The sequence below is a fragment of the Pristiophorus japonicus genome, chromosome 2 (assembly GCF_044704955.1).
Source record: "Pristiophorus japonicus isolate sPriJap1 chromosome 2, sPriJap1.hap1, whole genome shotgun sequence".
NCBI classification, from domain to species: Eukaryota; Metazoa; Chordata; class Chondrichthyes; family Pristiophoridae; genus Pristiophorus; species Pristiophorus japonicus.
This window is the reverse complement of record NC_091978.1, coordinates 358,219,198-358,241,985: the sequence shown is the minus strand read 5'-3', so window position 1 is coordinate 358,241,985 and position 22,788 is coordinate 358,219,198. Positions and strand designations below refer to the sequence as shown.

Sequence of the window (22,788 nt, the reverse complement as noted above, 5' to 3'; positions counted from 1 at the left end):
ACGGCTGCAGCCTTTTTTTGCTGCTTTTGTTCTTGATGTAGCTGTAGTAGCGTTTTTCAAATTGAAATTGTTTTGTAAGTTTTGTAACTTTACAACTTGTGAGCTCAGGGTCTTCAAGTGATCTTATAGTGTAAATGCTCTCACATTCTGTAACTTATTTAATTTTGCATCTAAAAAGTGATCTTGAAGTTTAAGTGATCTTAAGAGTGTAAGATTTTTCACACTGCGATTGTTTTGTAACTTTACAAGTTTTTAAGTGATCTGCAAGAGTCATATTAAAAAGTAGTTTGATACAACAAATATTTTATTACAGTGACTTTAACTTTTCAATTAAATATTTTTTAATTAAAACTGTTTCATGTTCCAGTAACACAACACAACATAGGAACAACTGCAAAGAATAAACATGTCCATGCGCAACAGTGGTCGCAGAGCCCTCAGGCATCAGTAATTGAAGCGTTCACAGATGAGCTGCTGGCGCAACGCTCGAGTAATCGTTAAAGAGGCACGATGGATGGCCCTCCTCCAACCTCGTGCTCCGGCATCAGGCACTTGCATGCTTTCCTGATCGTCGTCATCATCCACATCCTGCTGTTCCGTAATATCATGCATGCACTGGACCCTCACGTAGGTCTTCTGGTTCCACTACCAGCTCCTGCTGCCTCATGATGGCTAAGTTATGAAGCATGCAGCACACAACAGTGAAGTGACTGACAATCTGAGGAGAGTATAGCAACTGTCCTCCAGAATGGTCCAGGCATTGGAATCGCTGTTTCAATATGCCAATGGCTCTCTCAATGATGCTGCACGTCGCAATGTGCGCCATGTTGTATTGACGGTCAGCTTCTGTCCGTGTCACGCGTAGGGGCGTCATGAGCCAGGTGGTCAGGCTGTACCCTTTGTCTCCCAGTAGCCAGCTCTTCCCTTCTGGCTGCTGCTCAAACATGTCAGATATAATGCTGTCGCATAGGATAAACACATCGTGGGTGCTGCCAGGGTATCTCGCATCGACTGACATGATGCGCTGCTTGTCGTCACACACGAGCTGCACATTGATAGAGTGGAAACCTTTCCTATTTCGGTACTGCTCAGAATCCTCCTCAGGTGCTCGCAAGGATATGTGGGTACAATCAATGCAGCCTTGTACCTTTGGGAAGCCGGCAATCCTGAAGAAGCCCACAGCCCTCTCATGGATCGCTTGTGCGGTCATTGGGAAATTGATGAAGTAATTCCTTCGCGCATACAGTGCAGCCGTGCCTGGTAAATGCAGGCATGTATTGCACATTGAGAGATGGCACACACATCTCCAGTTGTAGCCTGAAACGATCCCGAGGCATAGAAAGAAAGTGCAGCTGTTACCTTCACTGCAACAGACAGGGCAGCTGCGTTCTGTTTCTGGGCTGCAAATCTGTTCTCAGCATATTACAGATCTCAGTGACGACTTCTTTGCAGAAACGCAGCCTTTTGACACAATCAACCTCGTTCATGTCCAGGTACGAGCGCCTGGCTCGATATTGTCGACGTGGGTAAGGTCTCCTGCTCATCAACCTACGGGCTACGACATTCCTGGTGCGTGGTGTTGACAATGCAGCACCCATTCTGCAAATTTAAGTTTAAAACTGTCTATATGGCTGCCTCTCCCTGTCCCTGGCCAAATGGCCTCAGTCCCCCTCACAGCTCGAAGGCTGCTTGATTGTTGTGTATTTGCCTGCCGTCCAGTCACTGACGATACCCCTATCCCGTGACCAAATGGCCTCAGTCCCCTCACAGCTCGAAGGCTGCTTGCTGTATCTTCGGCTGCCGTCGAGCCACTGACGCCGCCCCTATCGCGTGGCCGAATGGCCTCAACCCCCTTCGAAAGCTGCGTGCGTTGCTTCTTCAGCTGCTGGCCATCCACTGACACCGCCCCTATCGCATGGCCGAATGGCCTCAACCCCCTTCGAAGGCTGCATGCGTGTTGCTTCTTCGGCTGCCGGCCAGCCACTGACGGAAAGGCGGCCTGCCTGAAGCACCAAAGCTCGAAGGCTGCTTGCTGCCGCTGTTGGGGCTGCCGTCGAGACACTGACGGCACCCCTGCCTGAAGCACAGCAGCTCGAAGGCTGCTGCTGTTTCACACAGGTAGGAACATGAAGTATTTAATCTTTTCTTTGTTTATAAATTTTTATTCAGGTTGGATCTTTATTTGTATAAGTATGACTGCTGAATGATTGTAGAATTTAATGAATTCCCTTCCCCCCCCTCTCGTTCCTTACGCCTAATTTGTAACCTACGCCTGATTTTCTAAATGTAGGCAAGATTTTTTCGAGCGTACAAAAATATTCACTTACTCCATTCTAAGTTAGTTTGGAGTAAGCTTTTACTGCCTAAACTTTGAAAACAGGCCTAAGTGGCCGGACACGCCCCCTTTTGAAAAAAAATTCTGTTCCAAAGTGAAATTGTTCCAACTGACTAGAACTGGAGCAAACGAAATGCCGAGAACTGCAATTTGTAAGATACTTCATTCTAAACCAGTTGCTCCAAAAAATCAGGAACTCAGGCTGAAACTTGGCCCCTATAAAACTGTAATAGCATAGTTACATTCTCCTGCCAAATCTGGCACTGCTGTGTCACCACTCCGGGGGTGGGAAGAATGGAATTACAGTGTGACAAATTTACATCGGAATTTCCATTGTAAATGCAGTCCCAGGTATTTAAGACAGAAAATGTGCAGACTGAGAGAGAGTTCCCACTAAGCCAAGGCTGACACAATTAGATAGATGTATTTATCCAGAGCAGCTGTTAATTAACCTAATTCATTCAAATTCTGCTCCTCGAATTCTGCCCTCCTGAGCACCCCTGATTGCAATCGCTCAACCATTGGTGGCCATGCCTTCTGTTGCCTCTACCCCAAGCTCTGGAATTCTCTGCCAAAACCTCTCCGCCTCTCTTTCCTCCTTCAAGATGCTCAAGATACCTCTTTGACCAAGCTTTTGGTCACCTGCACTAATTTCTACTTATGTGGCTCGGTGTCAAATTTTCAATCTCATAATACTCCTGTGAAGCGTCTTGGGATGTTCTACTCGGAACTCCTTCATGGCAAACGAGTCAAAGGTGGGCAGAGGAAATGTTAAAAGGACCCCTCAAAGCCTCCCTGATAAAATGTAACATCCCCACCGACACCCGGGAGTCCCTGGCCAAAGACCGCCCTAAATGGAGGAAACGCATCCGGGAGGGCGCTGAGCACCTCGAGTCTCATCGCCAAGGGTACGCAGAAACCAAGCGCAGGCAGCGGAAAGAGCGAGCGGCAAACCAGTCCCACCCACCCTTTCCCTCAACGACTATCTGTCCCACCTGTGACAGAGACTGTGGTTCTCATATTGGACTGTTCAGCCACCTAAGGACTCATTTTTAGAGTGGAAGCAAGTCTTCCTCGATTTCGAGGGACTGCCTATGATGATATATAAATACAAGTTGGTGTTATTGGGTAAAATTAAAGTCCTGGTCATTAATTCCATTCAATGACATCAGCAATGTCCATGCATATTAAAGATTTACCGTAAGATATTAATGAAACTCTTTTCAATATCATTGAAGCTCAGGGCAAGTTACTAATGCTTTGCCAAGCTATATCATGCCTGTGGTAAGGCACCTCAGTGGCTGCCAACCAATGTACTCGCTAATTTTTTGGGGGTGCATGGTCGATTCATGCTTATTTTCCATTTACAAGCCGGCAAATGGCCTGCGTGGGACCTCCAGACCACTTCACCAGAACATTGCTGCCAACTAGAGAAATAAATTAGCTCTCTACAACCCCAGAGAGAAACATCACTAAATCAACATTACCGTAAAATTTCAGCAAAAAGAATAGAATGAGATTGAATTTATATAGCCTCTTTCACCACCTCAGGACGTCCCAAACCGCTTCACAGCCAATGTAGTAGTTTTTGAGTGTAGTCACCATCGTAAAGTCGGAAACGCGGCAGCCAATTTGCATACAAGCTCCCACAAACAGCAATGTGATAATGACCAGATAATCCGTTTACAGTGATGTTTGCTGAGGGATAAATATTGGCCAGGACATCGGGGAAAACTCCCCTGCTCTTCTTCGAAAAGTGCCGAGGAATCTTTTACCTCCACCAGAAAGGGCGGACGGAGGGGCCAAAAGACGGAATAACTAATATTTGACGATTCACACAAGACGATCTCTGATCCGAGGGAATCCACAAGGTACACTCTAAAAACTCTCAGGGTTGGCAATAAGACCACACTCCTGAAACTGGTGCAGAGATTGGAGAAACAAAAGATATCTAATTCACACAGCCCACAGCCCTCCCCCCACCCGCATACCCAATACATAAAATATTTCAGGCATATTCATCACAGCCTCTGTGCTTTTGTATTCAATGGGCCGAGATGAAATCCAGAATCCTACATGGAATCTTTTGCATCCACCTGAAGGGGCAGATGAGGTCATCCCATCTGAAAGATGCATTTTAAACCTATAATCCCACTTTTTAAAGTCCAGGTACAACGTCCCGAATCCAGAACCATGAAAATTGGACATTGTGCGCTGGAGTCGTGTGGAATTATTCTCAGAAAAACAGACATTTTGAGGTGGGCAAGATGGAATTGGCTCGTAAAAAGGGAACAGCAATTAACCTCCATATTGATTGGATAAATCAAATTGGTTAGGGGAGTCTTGAGGAAGATTTCATATGGGGTATTTGATAATTCGGAAGGACAGAAAGGAAAAGGAGATGGGGTAGCTCTTGAATCAGTTTGGGTGGAGATAAGGAATAATAAGGGGGGAAAGTCACTGGTGGGCGTAGTCTATAGGCCCCCTAAAAGTAACTACACTGTTGGACGGAGTATGCACCAAGAAAAAATGGAAACTTGTAAAAAAGGAATAGCAATAATCATAGGCAGTTTTAACCTCCATATTGATTGGACAAATCAAATTGGCAAGGGTAGCCTTGAGGAAGAGTTCACAGTGTGCATCTGGGACAGTTTCCTTGAACAGTATGTTCCGGAAACAACCAAGGAGCAGGCTATCTTAGATCTGGTCCTGTGCAAAAAGGAGGCAGACAAAAAGCAGGAAACTATAGACCAGTTAGCCTAACATCTGTGGTTGGGAAAATGTTGGGAGTCCATTATTAAAGCAGTAGCAGGACATTTGGAAAACCATTAATTTGGTCAGGCAGTCAGCATGGATTGTTAAAGGGGAAGTCAGGTTTGATAAATTTGCTGGAATTCTTTGAAGATGGGTGGATAAAGGGGAACCAGTGGATGTGGTGTATTTGGACTTCCGGAAAGCATTTGACAAGGTGCCACATAAAAGGTTACTGCACAAGATAAAATTTCACGGGGTTGGGGATAATATATTAGCATGGAAAGAGGATTGGCTAACTAACAGAAAACAGAGAGTCAGGATAAATGGTTCATTCTCGGGGTGCCGCAGAGATCGGTGCAGGGACTCCAACTATTTACAATCCATATTAATGACTTGGAAGAAGGGTCTGAGTGTAACGTAGCCAAGTTTGCTGACGATACAAAGATGGGAGGAAAAGCAATGTGTGAGGAGGGGACACAAAAAATCTGCCAAAAGACACAGACAGGCTAAGTGAGTGGACAAAAATTTGGCAGATGGAGTATAATGTCAGAAAGTATGAGGTCATGCACTTTGGCAGAAAAAGATCAAAGAGCTAGTCATTATTTAAATGGAGAAAAATTGCAAAGTGCTTCAGTACAGTGGGACCTGGGGGTACTTGTGCATGAAACACAAAAGGTTAGTATGCAGGTACAGCAAGTGATCAGGAAGGCCAATGGAATCTTGGCCTTTATTACAAAGGGGATGTAGTATAAAAGCAGGGAAGTCTTGCTACAGTTATACAGGGTATTGGTGAGGCCACACCTGGAATACTGCATACAGTTTTGGTTTCCATTTTTAGGAAAAGATATACAAGAGGGGTTGACATATGAGGAAAAGTTGAGTAGGTTGGGCCTCTACTCATTGGAATTCAGAAGAATGAGAGGTGATCTTATCGAAATGTATAAGATTATGAAGGGGCTTGACAAGGTGGATGCAGAGAGGATGTTTCCACTGATAGGGGAGACTAGAACTAGAGGGCATAATCTTAGAATAAGGGGCCGCTCATTTAAAACTAGGATGAGGAGGAATTTCTTCTCTCAAAGGGTTGTGGATCTGTGGAATTCACTGCCTCAGAGAGCCGAATACATTTAAGACAGAGACAGACAATTTCTTTACTGATAAGGGAATAAGGGGTGATGGGGAGCGGGCAGGGAAGTGGACCTGAATCTATGATCGGATCAGCCATGATCGTATTAAATGGCGGAGCAGGCTCGAGGGGCCGTATGGCCTACTCCTGCTCCTATTTCTTATGTTAAGTCAGGAATTATTCTCCGAAAACCGGACATTTTGAGGCGGCCGAGATGGCGACATCGGGCAGCAAGGGATGAGGAAACAGGTCAATAAATGCAGTGCCGGGGGAAGTGGGAAGGAGACATGGGCGGTGAGGAGCAGAGGGAATCGGCACATGGAGGAGCAGAGGATCGGCGTGAATCGGCGAGGGACAGAGGGAATCGGCGAGGGGCGGGAAGCTAAGTGATTTGGCGGGGTCCGAAATCCTGAAAAATCCAAAGTCCGGCATGGACTCAGCCCCAATCATTGCCAACGTTGTACCTGTATCTACATCCTACAATCTCTTTATTGTTCATTCACACCACAGAGTTTACCATATTTTCATTCAATAGATTTTCAACTCGCCGCCCATTGTCGAAATCGATGGAAATCAAAATCAGGCGGAGTCTAAAACGGACAGCAGATCCGCACCTCCAGTTTTATGCCCGAGCAGCATCGCTCTCTCCATTCGTCTTTCTCCCCATTCCCCCTCTCTTTCTCCATTCCCCTCCCTCTCTCGTCATCCCCCCCACCCCCTCATTCGCTCTCCCTCTCCAGCCATCCTCACCCCTCGTTTTCCCCCTCCCTCTCCCTCCATCCACCCCCTTTCTCTCTCTCAATCCCCCTCTCTCTGTCGCCCCCCTTCTCTCTCTCTCAATCCCCACCCTCTTTCTCTCAATACCCCCACCTTCTCTCTCTCAATCCCCCCTTCTCTCTCTCGCTCCCCACCCCTCTCAATCTCTCTCACAATCCCCCACACCCTCTCTCTCTCTCTCTCTCACAGTCCCCCCCTCTCTCTCACAATCCCCCCCTCACGCACAATCTCCCCCCCTCTCCCTCACAATCCCCTCTCCCTCTCAATCCCCTCCCCTCTCTCTCTCTCAATCCCCGCCCCTCTCTCTCTCTCAATCCCCGCCCCCCTCTCTCTCTCAATCCCCTCTCCATCCCCTCCCCTCTCTCTCTCAATCCCCGCCCCTCTCTCTCTCAATCTCCGCCCCTCTCTCTCTCTCAATCCCCGCCACCCTCTCTCTCTCAATCCCCGCTCCCCTCTCTCTCTCTCAATCCCCGCCCCTCTCTCTCTCTCAATCCCCGCCCCTCTCTCTCTCTCAATCCCCGCCCCTCTCTCTCTCTCTCTCAATCCCCGCCCCTCTCTCTCTCTCAATCCCCGCCCCTCTCTCTCTCAATCCCCGCCTCTCTCTCTCTCTCAATCCCCGCCCCCCTCTCTCTCTCAATCCCCTCTCCATCCCCTCCCCTCTCTCTCTCAATCCCCGCCCCCCTCTCTCTCTCAATCCCCTCTCCATCCCCTCCCCTCTCTCTCTCAATCCCCGCCCCCCTCTCTCTCTCAATCCCCTCTCCATCCCCTCCCCTCTCTCTCTCAATCCCCGCCCCTCTCTCTCTCTCAATCCCCGCCCCCCTCTCTCTCTCAATCCCCGCCCCCCTCTCTCTCTCAATCCCCGCCCCCCCTCTCTCTCTCAATCCCCGCCCCCCCTCTCTCTCTCAATCCCCGCCCCCCCTCTCTCTCTCAATCCCCGCCCCCCTCTCTCTCTCAATCCCCGCCCCCCCTCTCTCTCTCAATCCCCGCCCCCCCTCTCTCTCAATCCCCGCCCCCCCTCTCTCTCTCAATCCCCGCCCCCCTCTCTCTCTCAATCCCCGCCCCCCTCTCTCTCTCAATCCCCGCCCCCCTCTCTCTCTCAATCCCCGCCCCCCTCTCTCTCTCAATCCCCTCTCCATCCCCTCCCCTCTCTCTCTCAATCCCCGCCCCCCTCTCTCTCTCAATCCCCTCTCCATCCCCTCCCCTCTCTCTCTCAATCCCCGCCCCCCTCTCTCTCTCAATCCCCTCTCCATCCCCTCCCCTCTCTCTCTCAATCCCCGCCCCCCTCTCTCTCAATCCCCTCTCCATCCCCTCTCTCTCTCAATCCCCTCTCCATCCCCTCCCCTCTCTCTCTCAATCCCCGCCCCTCTCTCTCTCTCAATCCCCGCCCCCCTCTCTCTCTCAATCCCCGCCCCCCCTCTCTCTCTCAATCCCCGCCCCCCCTCTCTCTCTCAATCCCCGCCCCCCCTCTCTCTCTCAATCCCCGCCCCCCCTCTCTCTCTCAATCCCCGCCCCCCCTCTCTCTCAATCCCCGCCCCCCCTCTCTCTCTCAATCCCCGCCCCCCCTCTCTCTCTCAATCCCCGCCCCCCCTCTCTCTCTCAATCCCCGCCCCCCCTCTCTCTCAATCCCCGCCCCCCCTCTCTCTCTCAATCCCCGCCCCCCCTCTCTCTCTCAATCCCCGCCCCCCCTCTCTCTCTCAATCCCCGCCCCCCCTCTCTCTCTCAATCCCCGCCCCCCCTCTCTCTCTCAATCCCCGCCCCCCTCTCTCTCTCAATCCCCGCCCCCCTCTCTCTCTCAATCCCCGCCCCCCTCTCTCTCTCAATCCCCGCCCCCCTCTCTCTCTCAATCCCCGCCCCCCTCTCTCTCAATCCCCGCCCCTCTCTCTCTCAATCCCCGCCCCTCTCTCTCTCAATCCCCGCCCCTCTCTCTCTCAATCCCCGCCCCTCTCTCTCTCAATCCCCGCCCCTCTCTCTCTCAATCCCCGCCCCTCTCTCTCTCAATCCCCGCCCCTCTCTCTCTCAATCCCCGCCCCTCTCTCTCTCAATCCCCGCCCCTCTCTCTCTCAATCCCCGCCCCTCTCTCTCTCAATCCCCGCCCCTCTCTCTCTCAATCCCCGCCCCTCTCTCTCTCAATCCCCGCCCCTCTCTCTCTCAATCCCCGCCCCTCTCTCTCTCAATCCCCGCCCCTCTCTCTCTCAATCCCCGCCCCTCTCTCTCTCAATCCCCGCCCCTCTCTCTCTCAATCCCCGCCCCTCTCTCTCTCAATCCCCGCCCCTCTCTCTCTCAATCCCCGCCCCTCTCTCTCTCAATCCCCGCCCCTCTCTCTCTCAATCCCCGCCCCCCCCTCTCTCAATCCCCGCCCCCCCCTCTCTCAATCCCCGCCCCCCCTCTCTCAATCCCCGCCCCCCTCTCTCTCAATCCCCGCCCCCCTCTCTCTCAATCCCCGCCCCCCTCTCTCTCAATCCCCGCCCCCCTCTCTCTCAATCCCCGCCCCCCTCTCTCTCAATCCCCGCCCCCCTCTCTCTCAATCCCCGCCCCCCTCTCTCTCAATCCCCGCCCCCCTCTCTCTCAATCCCCGCCCCCCTCTCTCTCAATCCCCGCCCCCCTCTCTCTCAATCCCCGCCCCCCTCTCTCTCAATCCCCGCCCCCCTCTCTCTCAATCCCCGCCCCCCTCTCTCTCAATCCCCGCCCCCCTCTCTCTCAATCCCCGCCCCCCTCTCTCTCAATCCCCGCCCCCCTCTCGCAAAATACCCTCCTCTCTCTCTCTCTCTCTCTCACAAAATCCCCTCCTCTCTCTCTCTCTCTCTCAATCCCCTCCTCTCTTCCACACACCCCCTCTCCCTCTCTCCACACACCCCCTCTCCCTCTCTCCACACACCCCCTCTCCCTCTCTCCACACACCCCCTCTCCCTCTCTCCACACACCCCTCTCCCTCTCTCCACACACCCCCTCTCCCTCTCTCCACACCCCCTCTCCCTCTCTCCACACACCCCCTCTCCCTCCCTCCACCCCCCCTCTCGACGCCCCCTCTCCCCCTTCCCTCCCTCTCTCTCCTCCCTCACTCCCCCTCTCTCTCTCTCCACCCCCCCCTCACTCTCCACCACCCCCTCACCCCCCCTCTCTCGCCTCCCCCTCTCTACCCTCACTCCCCCCCCCCCTCACTCTCTTCCCCCACCCCCCCCTCTCTCTCTCTCTCCTCCCTCACTCCCCCCCTCTCTCTCCCTCCCCCACCCCACCCCCCTCTCCCTCTCTCCCTCCCCCCTCCCCCCACCTCTCTCTCTCTCTCTCTCCCCCACCCCCCCCTCTCTCCCCCCCCCAACCACCCCCTCTCTCTCTCCCTCTCCACTCCCCCTCTCCCTCTCCCTCTCCACCCACCCCCTCTCTCTCTCTCTCTCTCTCCCCACCCCCCACCCTCTCTCCACACACCCCTCTCCCTCTCTCTCTCTCGCTCCTCTCTCAATCCCCTCCTCTCTCTCTCTCTCTCTCTCTCTCTCTCTCAATCCTCTCCTCACATCCCTCTCCCTCTCCCCACACACCCCTCTCCCTCTCCCCACACCCCTCTCCCTCTCCCCCACACACCCCTCTCCCTCTCCCCACACACCCCTCTCCCTCCCTCCACCCCCCCTCCCTCTCCACCCCACCTCTCTCTCTCCTCCCCCTCTCCACCCCACCGCTCTCTCTCTCCTCCCCCTCTCCCCCCTCCCTCCCTCTCTCTCCTCCCTCACTCCCCCCTCTCACTCTCCAGCCCCCCTCACTCTCTCTCCCCCCACCCCCTCACTCTCTCTCTCCCCCCCACCCCCCTCTCTCTCTCTCACTCCCCCCTCTCTCACTCTCCACCCCACCTCACTCTCTCTCTCTCTCTCCCCCCCCCACCCCACTTCCTCTCTCTCTCTCTCTCTCCCCCCTCACCCCCCTCTCTCTCCCCTCACCCCCCTCTCTCTCTCTCCCCCTCACCCCCCTCTCTCTCCCCCCACCCCTTCTCTCTCTCTCTCTCTCCCCTCCCTCCCCCCCTCTCTCTCTCTCTCTCTCTCTCCCCCCACCCTCCCCCTCTCTCTCTCCCCTCCACCCTCCCCCCACCCTCCCCCTCTCTCTCTCCCCTCCACCCTCCCCTTCTCTCTCTCTCTCTCTCTCTCCCCACCCTCCCCCTCTCTCTCTCTCTCTCTCCCCACCCTCCCCCTCTCTCTCCCCCCCCTCTCTACCCCCCTCTCTCCCTCCCCCCCCTCTCTCCCCCCCTCACCCCTCTCTCTCTCTCTCTCTCACCCCCCCACTCCCCCTCTCTCTCACCCCCCCACTCCCCCTCTCTCTCTCTCTCTCCCCCCACCCCCTCCTCTCTCTCTCTCCCCCCACCCCCCTCTCTCTCTCTCTCCCCCCACCCCCTCCTCTCTCTCCCCCCACCCCCTCCTCTCTCTCTCCCCCCACCCCCTCCTCTCTCTCTCCCCCCACCCCCTCCTCTCTCTCTCCCCCACCCCCTCCTCTCTCTCTCCCCCCACCCCCTCCTCTCTCTCTCCCCCCACCCCCTCCTCTCTCTCCTCCACCCCCCCCTCTCTCTCACCCTCCCCCCCCCTCTCTCTCTCTCTCTCTCCCACCCCACCCCCCCTCTCCCTCACCCTCCCCCCCCCTCTCTCTCTCTCTCCCACCCCACCCCCCCTCTCCCTCTCTCCCCCCACCCTCTCTCTCTCTCCTCTCTCCCTCCACCCCCCCCCTCTCTCTCTCCCCACCCTCTCTCTCTCTCTCTCCCTCCACCCCCACCTCTCTCTCTCCCCACCCTCTCTCTCTCTCTCTCCCCCCCACCCCCACCTCTCTCTCTCCACCCTCTCTCTCTCTCTCTCTCCCCCACACCCCCTCTCTCTCTCCCCCCCACCCCCTCTCTCTCTCCCCCACTCCCCCTCTCTCTCTCTCTCCCCCCCCCACTCCCCCTCTCTCTCTCCCCCCCCCACTCTCCCCTCCCCGCACTCCCCCCCACACTCCCCCTCTCTCTCTCCCCCCCGCACTCCCCCTCTCTCTCTCCCCCCCCCACTCTCCCCCCCCCGCACTCCCCCTCTCTCTCACCCCCCCCACACTCCCCCCCCTCTCTCACCCCCCCACCCCCTCCCTCCCCCTCTCTCACCCCCCCACCCCCTCCCTCTCTCACCCCCCCACCCCCTCCCTCTTTCACCTCCCCCACCCCCTCCCTCTCTCACCTCCCCCACCCCCTCCCTCTCTCACCTCCCCCACCCCCTCCCTCTCTCACCTCCCCCACCCCCTCCCTCTCTCACCTCCCCCACACTCCCCCCCTCTCACCCCCCCAAACTCCCCCCTCTCTCACCCCCCCAAACTCCCCCCTCTCACTCCCCCCCCCCACACTCCCACCCCTCTCACCCTCCCCTCTCAACCCCCCTCTCTCACCCCCCCCACACTCTCACCCCCCCCCTCTCTCTCACCCCCCCACCCCACCCCCCCCTCTCTCCCCCCTCTCTCTCACCCCCCCAACCCACCCCCCCCCTCTCTCACCCCCCCCTCTCTCTCACCCCCCCCTCTCTCTCACCCCCCCCCTCTCTCACCCCCCCCTCTCTCTCACCCCCCCCTCTCTCTCACTCACCCCCCCCACACTCACCCCCCCCACTCTCTCACCCCTCTCTCTCACCCCCCCCCCCCACTCCTCCCCCCTCTCTCTCACCCCCCCCAACTCCCCCCTCTCTCACCCCCCACACTCTCTCTCTCTCCCTACCCCCACCCCCTCTCTCTCTTCATCCCCCCCTTTCCCTCTATCTCCCCCCACTCCCTCCTCCTCCTCCTCCTCCTCCCTCTCTCTCTCTCTCTCTCTCCCCCTCACTCACTCACCCAGTTCGGGTTGTTGTTGAGCTTCACTTTCTTCAGCGGCTTCGCCTCCTCCATGGTCCCGGTTTCGGTCCGGCCTCAGGCCCCGGTGCGAGGGTCGATGTCTGTGAGTCCGGTGGTGGTGGGGGTGAGCCCGGTGGGACTTCTCTCCGGGCTCGCGCGGGCGGCGGCGCAGATCCGCGAGACCTGGACACGCGTCAGGGGGCGAGGCCAGAGCGCGGTCGGTGTCGCGAGAGCCGCGAGCCGGGCCTGGGCTCCCTTGTACAGCGGGTAGAGGGCGCTGTGCTCACTAGGCAACGGTAGCAGGGGCTCCCGCGTTCAAATCCACCCATGGCAGCTTGGCAATCTAAATACAAAACAGATAGCAGGTTATATGGTCAGTGACTACACTCCAAAAGTACTTCATTGGCTGTAAAGTGCTTTGAGACATCTAAGTGTTTGCTGTTAATGTCCTGCAGGGAAGGAAATCTGCCATCCTTACCCATATGTGACTCCAGACACACAGCAATGTGGTTGACTCTTATTGTACCAGTTAAGAACATAAGGAGCAGGTTATTTGATCCCTCGAGCCTGCTCTGCCATTCAATAAGATCATGGACTCAGCTGGCGTATTGGGTAGGTACAGCAGGAGCGGCAAGAGATTGTCGAGGGACGTGACCGGGGCCCAAGAGCGGCGTGAGTTCCAGGTTAGAGAAGAGGCGAGGCTCCAGGGGCAGCACGGGCCAGCCCACACTGCAGAGCTGGTCTCCAGTCGTCCTGGTTAACTCTGAGGCCGGGGGGGCCACGCAGACTGCTGGGCCCAGGCTGGCACGCTGCTCCTTCCACTCCCCAGCCTTAGCTCTCTGTCAAGCTCGTGTGGTGGCTGGTGTGCAACGGTTAAAAAAATCCACGCGCAGACACCTTCCACCCCTCAACATGTAGTTCGGGATCTGGAATATTAGGTCCTTAATTGAAACACCTGTGAACTCATCCCTTTTTTGGCATAGAAGCAAGTCATCCTCGTTTCAAGGGACTGCCTATGATGATGATGGACTCAGCTCTATTTCCCTGCCTGCTCCCCATAACCCTTATCGCTCAAAAATCTGTCTATCTCCGCCTTAAATGTATTCAATGATACAGCCTCCACAGCTCTCTGGGGCAGAGAATTCCATAGCTTACATAGCTGAGAGAAGAAATTCCTCCTTATCTCAGTTTTAAATGGGCGGCCCCTTATTCTGAGACTATGCACCCTCATTTTAATTTCCCCTATGAGTAGAAATATCCTCTCTGCATCATCTCTCTGCATCCCTCATTATCTTATATGTTTCAAGAAGATCCTCTCTCATTCTTCTGAACTCCAATGAGTATATGCCCAACCTACTCAACCTATCTTCATAAGTCAACCCCCTCATCTCCAGAATCAACCTTCTCTGAACTGCCTCCAATGCAAGTATATCCTTCCTTAAATACGGAGACCAAAACTGTATGCAGTACTCCAGGTGTGGCCTGATCAATACCCTGTACAGTTGTAGCAGGACTTCTCTGTTTTATACTCTATCCCCCTTGCAATAAAAGGCCAACATTCCATTTGCCTTCCTGATTACTTGCTGTATCTGCATACTAACATTTAGTGTTTCGTGCACAAGGACCCCCAGGTCCCTCTGCACTGCAGCACTTTGCAATTTTTCTCCATTTAAATTATGATTTGCTTTTCTATTATTCTATTATTTCTGCTAAAGTGTAGTTAGTTGTAGGTGACTCACCACTGCCTTCAGGGCAACTAGGGATGGGCAATAAATGCCAGCCTTGCCAGCGTCGCACACATTCTGAAATCCAATACATTTTTGAAAGGGGGCGCACTTTATTTGAAAGGTCACGCGGAGAACTGGACAGCAGCAAGGGAGGACCCAGTGCACCGTGATTATACACGCAAACATCTTTGCGGCCGTCTACCGACTATGAGAGAAATACTTGACGGGGTGGGGTTGGGCGCGAGAGAGACACTGGCGGAGAGAGAAAGACTGCAGGAGAGAGAGAAAGACAGAGATGGAAGAGAGACTGGGGAAGTGCTGGGACTCGGGTCCTGGGGAATGGAATAACTAAGGCTGTAGAGAGGGCTTTAAACTAAATAATGGAGGGGAGGATTCAGGTGAGCAAAAATTTCAAAAGTCAAAACAACAAGGAGAAGGCAATAGAGCAGGGCAGCACCGGAGGAAATGAAAACCAGAGCGTGACAGGAAGGGACAGAATGTATAAAGATAAAATTGTATCAGAAAGTGGCGTCAAAGCAGGAAAAAAATGGTTAAAAAAAGTGTTAAAGCTCTTTATCTGAATGCACGCAGCATTCGTAACAAAATGGATGAATTGACGGCACAAATAGATACAAATGGGTATGATCTGATAGCCATTACACAGATGTGGTTGCAAGGTGACCAAGACTGGGAACTAATTATTATGGGGTATTTGACAATTTGGAAGGACAGACAGAAAGGAAAAGGAGATGGGGTAGCTCTGTTAGAAAAGGATGAAATCAGTGCGATAGTGAGAAATGATATTTGCTCAAAAGAGTTGAATCAGTTTGGGTGGAGATAAGGAATAATAAGTCACTGGTGGGTGTAGTCTATAGGCCCCCTAACAGTAGCTACACTGTTGGACGGAGTATAAATCAAGAAATAATGGAGGCTTGTAAAAAAGGAACAGCAGTAATCATGGGTGATTTTAACCTTCAAATTGATTGGACAAATCAAATTGGCCTTGAGGAAGAGTTCATAGAGTGCATCTGGGATAGTTTCCTTGAACAGTATGTTCCGGAAACAACCAGGGGGCAGGCTATCTTAGATCTGGTCCTGTGTAATGAGACAGGATTAATAAACAATCTCCTAGTAAAGGATCCTCTAGGAATGAATGATCAAAGCATGGTTGAATTTCAAATTCAGTTGAGGGTGAGAAAATTGGATCTCAAACCAGTGTCCTATACTTAAATAAAGGAGACTACAAAAGTATGAAGGCAGAGTTGGCTAAAGTGGACTGAGAAAATAGATTAAAGTGTGGGACATTTGATGAGGAGTGGTGGACATTTAAGGCGATATTTCATAACTCAACAAAAATATATCCCAATGAGAAGGAAAGACTTTAAGAGAAGGGATAACCATCCGTGGCTAAGGGATGGTATCCAATGGAAAACAAAGGCATACAAAGTGGCCAAGACTAGTGGGAGGCCAGAGGATTGGGAAATGTTTAAAAGCCAACAAAGAACAACTAAAATAATAAGGAAAAGGAAGATAGATTATAAAAGTAAACTAGCACGAAATATAAAAACAGATAGTAAGAGTTTCTACAGGTGTCTAAAAAGGAAAAGAGTGGCTAAAGTAAAGGTAGGTCCCTTAGAGGATGAGACTGGGGAATTAATAATGGGGAACACGGAAATGGCAGAGACTTTGAACAAATATTTTGTATCGGTCTTGTAGGGTATTCGTTTTACACTCTACCTTGATTCGTAGACCTCAGGAATTACAGGAAAGGACTACACGTAACGCAAAGTTTAGGCTTAAACCCAACTGTTAGTTTTATTACACAAAAAAACAACTAAAAATGACAGAACAAGACTTCTGAGAGAATTGACCGAAGACATACAATCACCCATCCAGTTAATTGCTGTTGTTGTCGATTGTAGGCTTGTGGTCGTTGGGTCTGTGATCGGTTGTTCCACTCCGATGTTCCCTCTTTCTCGTCCTGCTTGTCCTTCTGGTCTGCTCCGTTCTGCTCATTCCATTCCCTTTTTCCTTCTGTTCCCTTCTTCCTTCCGTTCCCTTCCCTCTGAGTTGCCTCCAGCTCGTACATATATATCCATTTTATGAATAAATGTCCTGCTGAGCTGGGTTTTCCGTTAATGCGTCAGGATCGGTTTCATTATTTGTGGTGATCTGTTTGACTGGCTGTGGTGATGAGTCTGGATGTCCACAATTTGCACACAAAGTCGACAGGGCAAAAGATAACTCCTTATCTTTAGTGCCCCGTGATCCAAACTTGTGGGATCCTTTATTGTCCTGGCTTCTTGTAGACTTGTAGTCACTATAGGGAACTGTTTTTCCCCCTCCGGCCAATTAATCCAGGGGCTCCTTAGTTCGATTGTATCAAATCTTTTGTTTTGATGCATAATCAGGTCTAGCTCCTGACCGCAGAGATTGTTTTTAATCGGTGATGAGTCACCACCTGCCCCAGGCTGGCGCCTTTTTCTTTCCCGCCCAGGCAGTTGCAAAAGTTTGTTTTAAACCATTTTTAATTTGTAGCCTCTCCCTGTGCCTTTTTGTGGAAGTGTGTAAACCTTACACTTCCCCCTTTAATGTCTCTTGTTATAAACGCGAAGACATTACTCTAGGTGACTTCTTCTTTTCCATGAGCCTTTTTGGGTGTATTGCAGCCTTCAGCCAAAACTCCAGATGACACCCCTTTTACAACAAAACACTACCTTTTCCAACAAACCAACATTTTTTTTACAACAAAACAGTGTTCGGCCTTGATCCATCTGACTTCAGTTTATACTTTTACAAACACTTTGGCCTTGGTTCATTTTAATAACCTGCAGAACACCAAAGGGCAAAAAACGTTAGTAGGAATTGTGTACAGACCTCCAAACAGTAGTAGGGATGTTGGGGAGGGCATCAAACAGGAAATTAGGGGTGCATGCAATAAAGGTGTAGCAGTTATAATGGGTGACTTTAATATGCACATAGATTGGGCTAGCCAAACTGGAAGCAATACGGTGGAGGAGAATTTCCTGGAGTGTATAAGGGATGGTTTTCTAGACCAATATGTCGAGGAACCAACTAGGGGGGAGGCCATCTTAGACTGGGTGTTGTGTAATGAGAGAGGATTAATTAGCAATCTCATTGTGCGAGGCCCCTTGGGGAAGAGTGACCATAATATGGTGGAATTCTGCATTAGGATGGAGCATGAAACAGTTAATTCAGAGACCATGGTCCAGAACTTAAAGAAGGGTAACTTTGAAGGTATGAGGCGTGAATTGGCTAGGATAGATTGGCGAATTATACTTAGGGGGTTGACTGTGGATGGGCAATGGCAGACATTTAGAGACCGCATGGATGAATTACAACAATTGTACATTCCTGTCTGGCGTAAAAATAAAAAAGGGAAGGTGGCTCAACCGTGGCTATCTAGGGAAATCAGGGATAGTATTAAAGCCAAGGAAGTGGCATACAAATTGGCCAGAAATAGCAGCGAACCCGGGGACTGGGAGAAATTTAGAACTCAGCAGAGGAGGACAAAGAGTTTGATTAGGGCAGGGAAAATGGAGTACGAGAAGAAGCTTGCAGGAAACATTAAGGCGGATTGCAAAAGTTTCTATAGATATGTAAAGAGAAAAAGACAAGTAAAGACAAACGTAGGTCCCCTGCAGTCAGAATCAGGGGAAGTCATAACGGGGAACAAAGAAATGGCAGACCAATTGAACAAGTACTTTGGTTCGGTATTCACTAAGGAGGATACAAACAACCTTCCGGATATAAAAGGGGTCAGAGGGTCTAGTAAGGAGGGGGAACTGAGGGAAATCTTTATTAGTCGGGAAATTGTGTTGGGGAAATTGATGGGATTGAAGGCCGATAAATCCCCAGGGCCTGATGGACTGCATCCCAGAGTACTTAAGGAGGTGGCCTTGGAAATAGCGGATGCATTGACAGTCATTTTCCAACATTCCATTGACTCTGGATCAGTTCCTATCGAGTGGAGGGTAGCCAATGTAACCCCACTTTTTAAAAAAGGAGGGAGAGAGAAAACAGGGAATTATAGACCGGTCAGCCTGACCTCAGTAGTGGGTAAAATGATGGAATCAATTATTAAGGATGTCATAGCAGCGCATTTGGAAAATGGTGACATGATAGGTCCAAGTCAGCATGGATTTGTGAAAGGGAAATCATGCTTGACAAATCTTCTGGAATTTTTTGAGGATGTTTCCAGTAAAGTGGACAAAGGAGAACCAGTTGATGTGGTATATTTGGACTTTCAGAAGGCTTTCGACAAGGTCCCACACAAGAGATTAATGTGCAAAGTTAAAGCACATGGGATTGGGGGTAGTGTGCTGATGTGGATTGAGAACTGGTTGTCAGACAGGAAGCAAAGAGTAGGAGTAAACGGGTACTTTTCAGAATGGCAGGCAGTGACTAGTGGGGTGCCGCAAGGTTCTGTGCTGGGGCCCCAGCTGTTTACATTGTACATTACTGATTTAGACGAGGGGATTAAATGCAGTATCTCCAAATTTGCGGATGACACTAAGTTGGGTGGCAGTGTGAGCTGCGAGGAGGATGCTATTAGGCTGCAGAGTGACTTGGATAGGTTAGGTGAGTGGGCAAATGCATGGCAGATGAAGTATAATGTGGATAAATGTGAGGTTATCCACTTTGGTGGTAAAAACAGAGAGACAGACTATTATCTGAATGGTGACAGATTAGGAAAAGGGAAGGTGCAACGAGACCTGGGTGTCATGGTACATCAGTCATTGAAGGTTGGCATGCAGGTACAGCAGGCGGTTAAGAAAGCAAATGGCATGTTGGCCTTCATAGCGAGGGGATTTGAGTACAGGGGCAGGGTGGTCTTGCTACAGTTGTACAGGGCCTTGGTGAGGCCACACCTGGAGTATTGTGTACAGTTTTGGTCTCCTAACTTGAGGAAGGACATTCTTGCTATTGAGGGAGTGCAGCGAAAATTCACCAGACTGATTCCCGGGATGGTGGGACTGACCTATCAAGAAAGACTGGAACAACTGGGCTTGTATTCACTGGAGTTCAGAAGAATGAGAGGGGACCTCATGGAAACGTTTAAAATTCTGACGGGTTTAGACAGGTTAGATGCAGGAAGAATGTTCCCAATGTTGGGGAAGTCCAGAACCAGGGGTCACAGTCTGAGGATAAGGGGTAAGCCATTTAGGACCGAGATGAGGAGAAACTCCTTCACCCAGAGAGTGGTGAACCTGTGGAATTCTCTACCACAGAAAGTAGTTGAGGCCAATTCACTAAATATATTCAAAAGGGAGTTAGATGAACTCCTTACTACTCGGGGGATCAAGGGTTATGGCGAGAAAGCAGGAAGGGGGTACTGAAGTTTCATGTTCAGCCATGAACTCATTGAATGGCGGTGCAGGCTAGAAGGGCTGAATGGCCTGCTCCTGCACCTATTTTCTATGTTTCTATGTTTCAAGATTCCCTTCCTTCATCTTTTGTTTTAATTTACAGGACAAGACAAATTCAACACTATTACCAACTATACAATTACTAACGAGTGTGATGTGATTCGAACCCGGGGAGGGGTCTCAATATTGAGTCCCAAGTCCCATCGTGGAGGGGCAATTATTTTCTCAATTTCCTCCCTTACTTTTTTGTTCTTTTGTTGTAACGTGTAATAATGTTTGTGGGATAGCTCGATGTCCTTTAATAGTTCGGTCAAATGTTCGGGTAACGGTGGAATATCGTATTCAAAACGTGATATGTATTCCTGGAGGTTCGGTAAAATATCGTTGACTGTGATATTTATGTGTTTGTGGTCTGAGATAGGAATTTCCTTTCTTGTGCTATTAGTGTCTCTACCTGGGGTTTGAAAGAAAAGGTAGAATCTGTCACTGGACACCTAGTGTCCTGGTGTACTCTATACCGACTCTCGCTGGTGGTGACACAGTACGTCCCGTTTCCCTTGTAAGCAACCTGTGGCGGGACATAGTCGTGAGCCGTCACTTCTGTGATACAACTTATAGGCTGCCAGTCCCCGTACTTGAACCCACATACCAACCAGTCGAAAGGATTCAGATGATGGGGCACAATACTACATGTGTACCTCCTCTCTGACATCCCTCCGGACTAGCACCGGTTATCGAGTCTCCCAACTTCACCACATACTGAGGGATTTTATGATGTTTCACATGTACCCCGTTCAGAATTACCCCAATGTTTTCCACCCGGTGCACTGGTACGGGTCATTGCGACTGATCCATCACCGGTATTCGAAGCACTATACCCATTATAGACTGTTTACTCTGACCACAATTGACCTGGGCTGGGTACAGTTCAGAGGCTGACCGTAGCTGGCACGAATTCAGGACGTTATTGTAGACACTCAAAGCTTTTAGATGCTTGTTACTGATCCACGATGGTACGTGGCCTTGTTTTAAATCCTCTAAATTACTGCGTCCTTCATTTAACAACCAAGCCCCGTACATGACACACGCGTCATTCTGAGCAGCTTACTCTGCCGCGTTTCTACCCTCCTTTATTAAAGCATTGATGGTCTGAGCGTGTGTCTCCACCTCAGCTACCATCTCTTTCAAATGGATTGTCATTACCTGGTCTTCCTGTAGTTTGTGACCCTCTACGTCACTACCCTCCCCCAGTATTTTCTTTAATTGGTCCCTTAAGGTATTTACTTGGACTTGCAACGGTGCGTTGTCTACTCTATTGACCAGTGATGTCCTTGTATTAAACGCCGTAGCCACATCATTCATCAGTCCCCTTTATTGTCTCCCCCAGCCCGTCTGGCTGTTGTTTATTGGTTTGTACGTTTCCCCCTGACTTTCATCCCCATAATTCTTTTGATAGAATTGTTTAAACATTTCTTTTAACAATCGTTCGTATAACTTTTCCGTTTCTGGCGGGCACCACAGGGGTAATTGTAACTGGTAAATTCAGAATAACCCACGCTACTTCATAATACACAGTATGATACAACATTTTCCTGTTGGTATTAACGCCAACCCGTTCTTAGGCCTGGGTGTTAGGACAGGACATGGAATTTCTTGGTTTGGAATCTCCAGCATTTTAGGGAGAGGTTTTAATCTGCTCGCGATCAGCTCGGTTGCATTGACTGTTTTTGGAGGGTTCAAGGTCACACAAGAATCAAAACCCTGCGTCCAATTCATTCCCGACCCAGAATCCTGCCACTGTCGTTTAAAAACGATCGCCACACCTCCCCTGCACTTGTGGCTAGATCCAACCACTCTTGGTTTGCATGGAGAACTTGGTCGAATTTGACTCTTAACAACCCTAGCCAACAACATAGGCGTTTGTGCCCTTATTGCTCTGTATTGCTCCCCCTTGAGTTACGGTGGGGCCGGTTCCTCGCATATACCCGTGTGTAAGGAATGTCTCAGTGTCTCCCCGATCTCCCTATCCTGCTATAATCAGGGCCATCCACAGGCCTATCCACAACGTCCACCTCATCTCGTATCCCCGGCTCGATTCACTCCTATAAAGACAAAATGAAAGAAATACTTTTGCTCTGTGGGGGCTCCCCCCTCACAACTCTTTTAGTTGAAAAACAAAAGAAACAGTTAGATCGAGTGCCCCCCAATCTGGAGGACACTCCAACACTTTTCACGTGCCCATTTTTTGTGTTTTTTTTTGTTTTGTTTGGTGATTTTTGTGGGGTTTTTTTTTTGGGGGGGGGCAGTAAAACCATAAATTTTACAAGTGTCTCCTATAAAAGGGGAGGGGGACACTAAAACCCGGCAATTAAAACAAATTAAACTTTAAAACATATAAAATCAAATTAAAATTTGGTTGCCGGGGGTGACGATGCACTCCAGTCCCTCCGGCGCCCACCTCTCGCGGAAGGCCGCGAGCGTACCGGGAGACCCCCCCTCACAGGTCCTCCTTCAGTTATACTCATATGTACATTTTTTTAAGATCACTGCTTCCCTCTTCCTTTATCCCGATGCTTGGGCTTTCGGAGACTCGGGGGTGGAGATGGAGGAGGCGTCCAGGGCACCCTAGGTCACGGCTACTCCGTCTTAATGCTCCGTCCCTTATGTCTCCATCATCATCATCCCACAGCATTGGTGGAAGGCTTACATCGATCAAACTCATCACAGTTCCTTGGGCCTTTCTCTTCGGGGCTGTACCGCTTTCATTGGTTTCTATGAAACCACTTTATTCATTTTGGCAGCTGGATCGCATAGACTACGCAATCTGGTCCATTGTCCACTGGTTCAAATGCCCCTACTCTG

At 51.0% G+C, this 22,788-nt stretch overlaps 1 protein-coding gene and 1 long non-coding RNA gene across 2 annotated transcripts in view; one reads left to right on the top strand and one right to left on the bottom strand.

Annotated features, from left to right (window-relative positions):
* papss1 (3'-phosphoadenosine 5'-phosphosulfate synthase 1) overlaps window positions 1–13,013 on the bottom strand; it is an 87,695-nt gene extending 74,682 nt beyond the window's left edge. Inside the window, exon 1 of the mRNA XM_070872579.1 lies at window positions 12,810–13,013. Within this exon, the coding sequence (XP_070728680.1) occupies window positions 12,810–12,863 (54 nt within the window). The 5' untranslated portion in view covers window positions 12,864–13,013. The remainder of the gene's footprint in view (window positions 1–12,809) is intronic.
* A 98-nt stretch (window positions 13,014–13,111) lies between these two features.
* LOC139235001 (uncharacterized) lies at window positions 13,112–21,361 on the top strand. Its single transcript, XR_011588400.1, has 3 exons — window positions 13,112–13,182; window positions 13,265–13,421; window positions 20,030–21,361. It is a non-coding gene; the product is annotated as an uncharacterized lncRNA (long non-coding RNA).
* The last annotated feature ends 1,427 nt before the right edge of the window (window positions 21,362–22,788 follow it).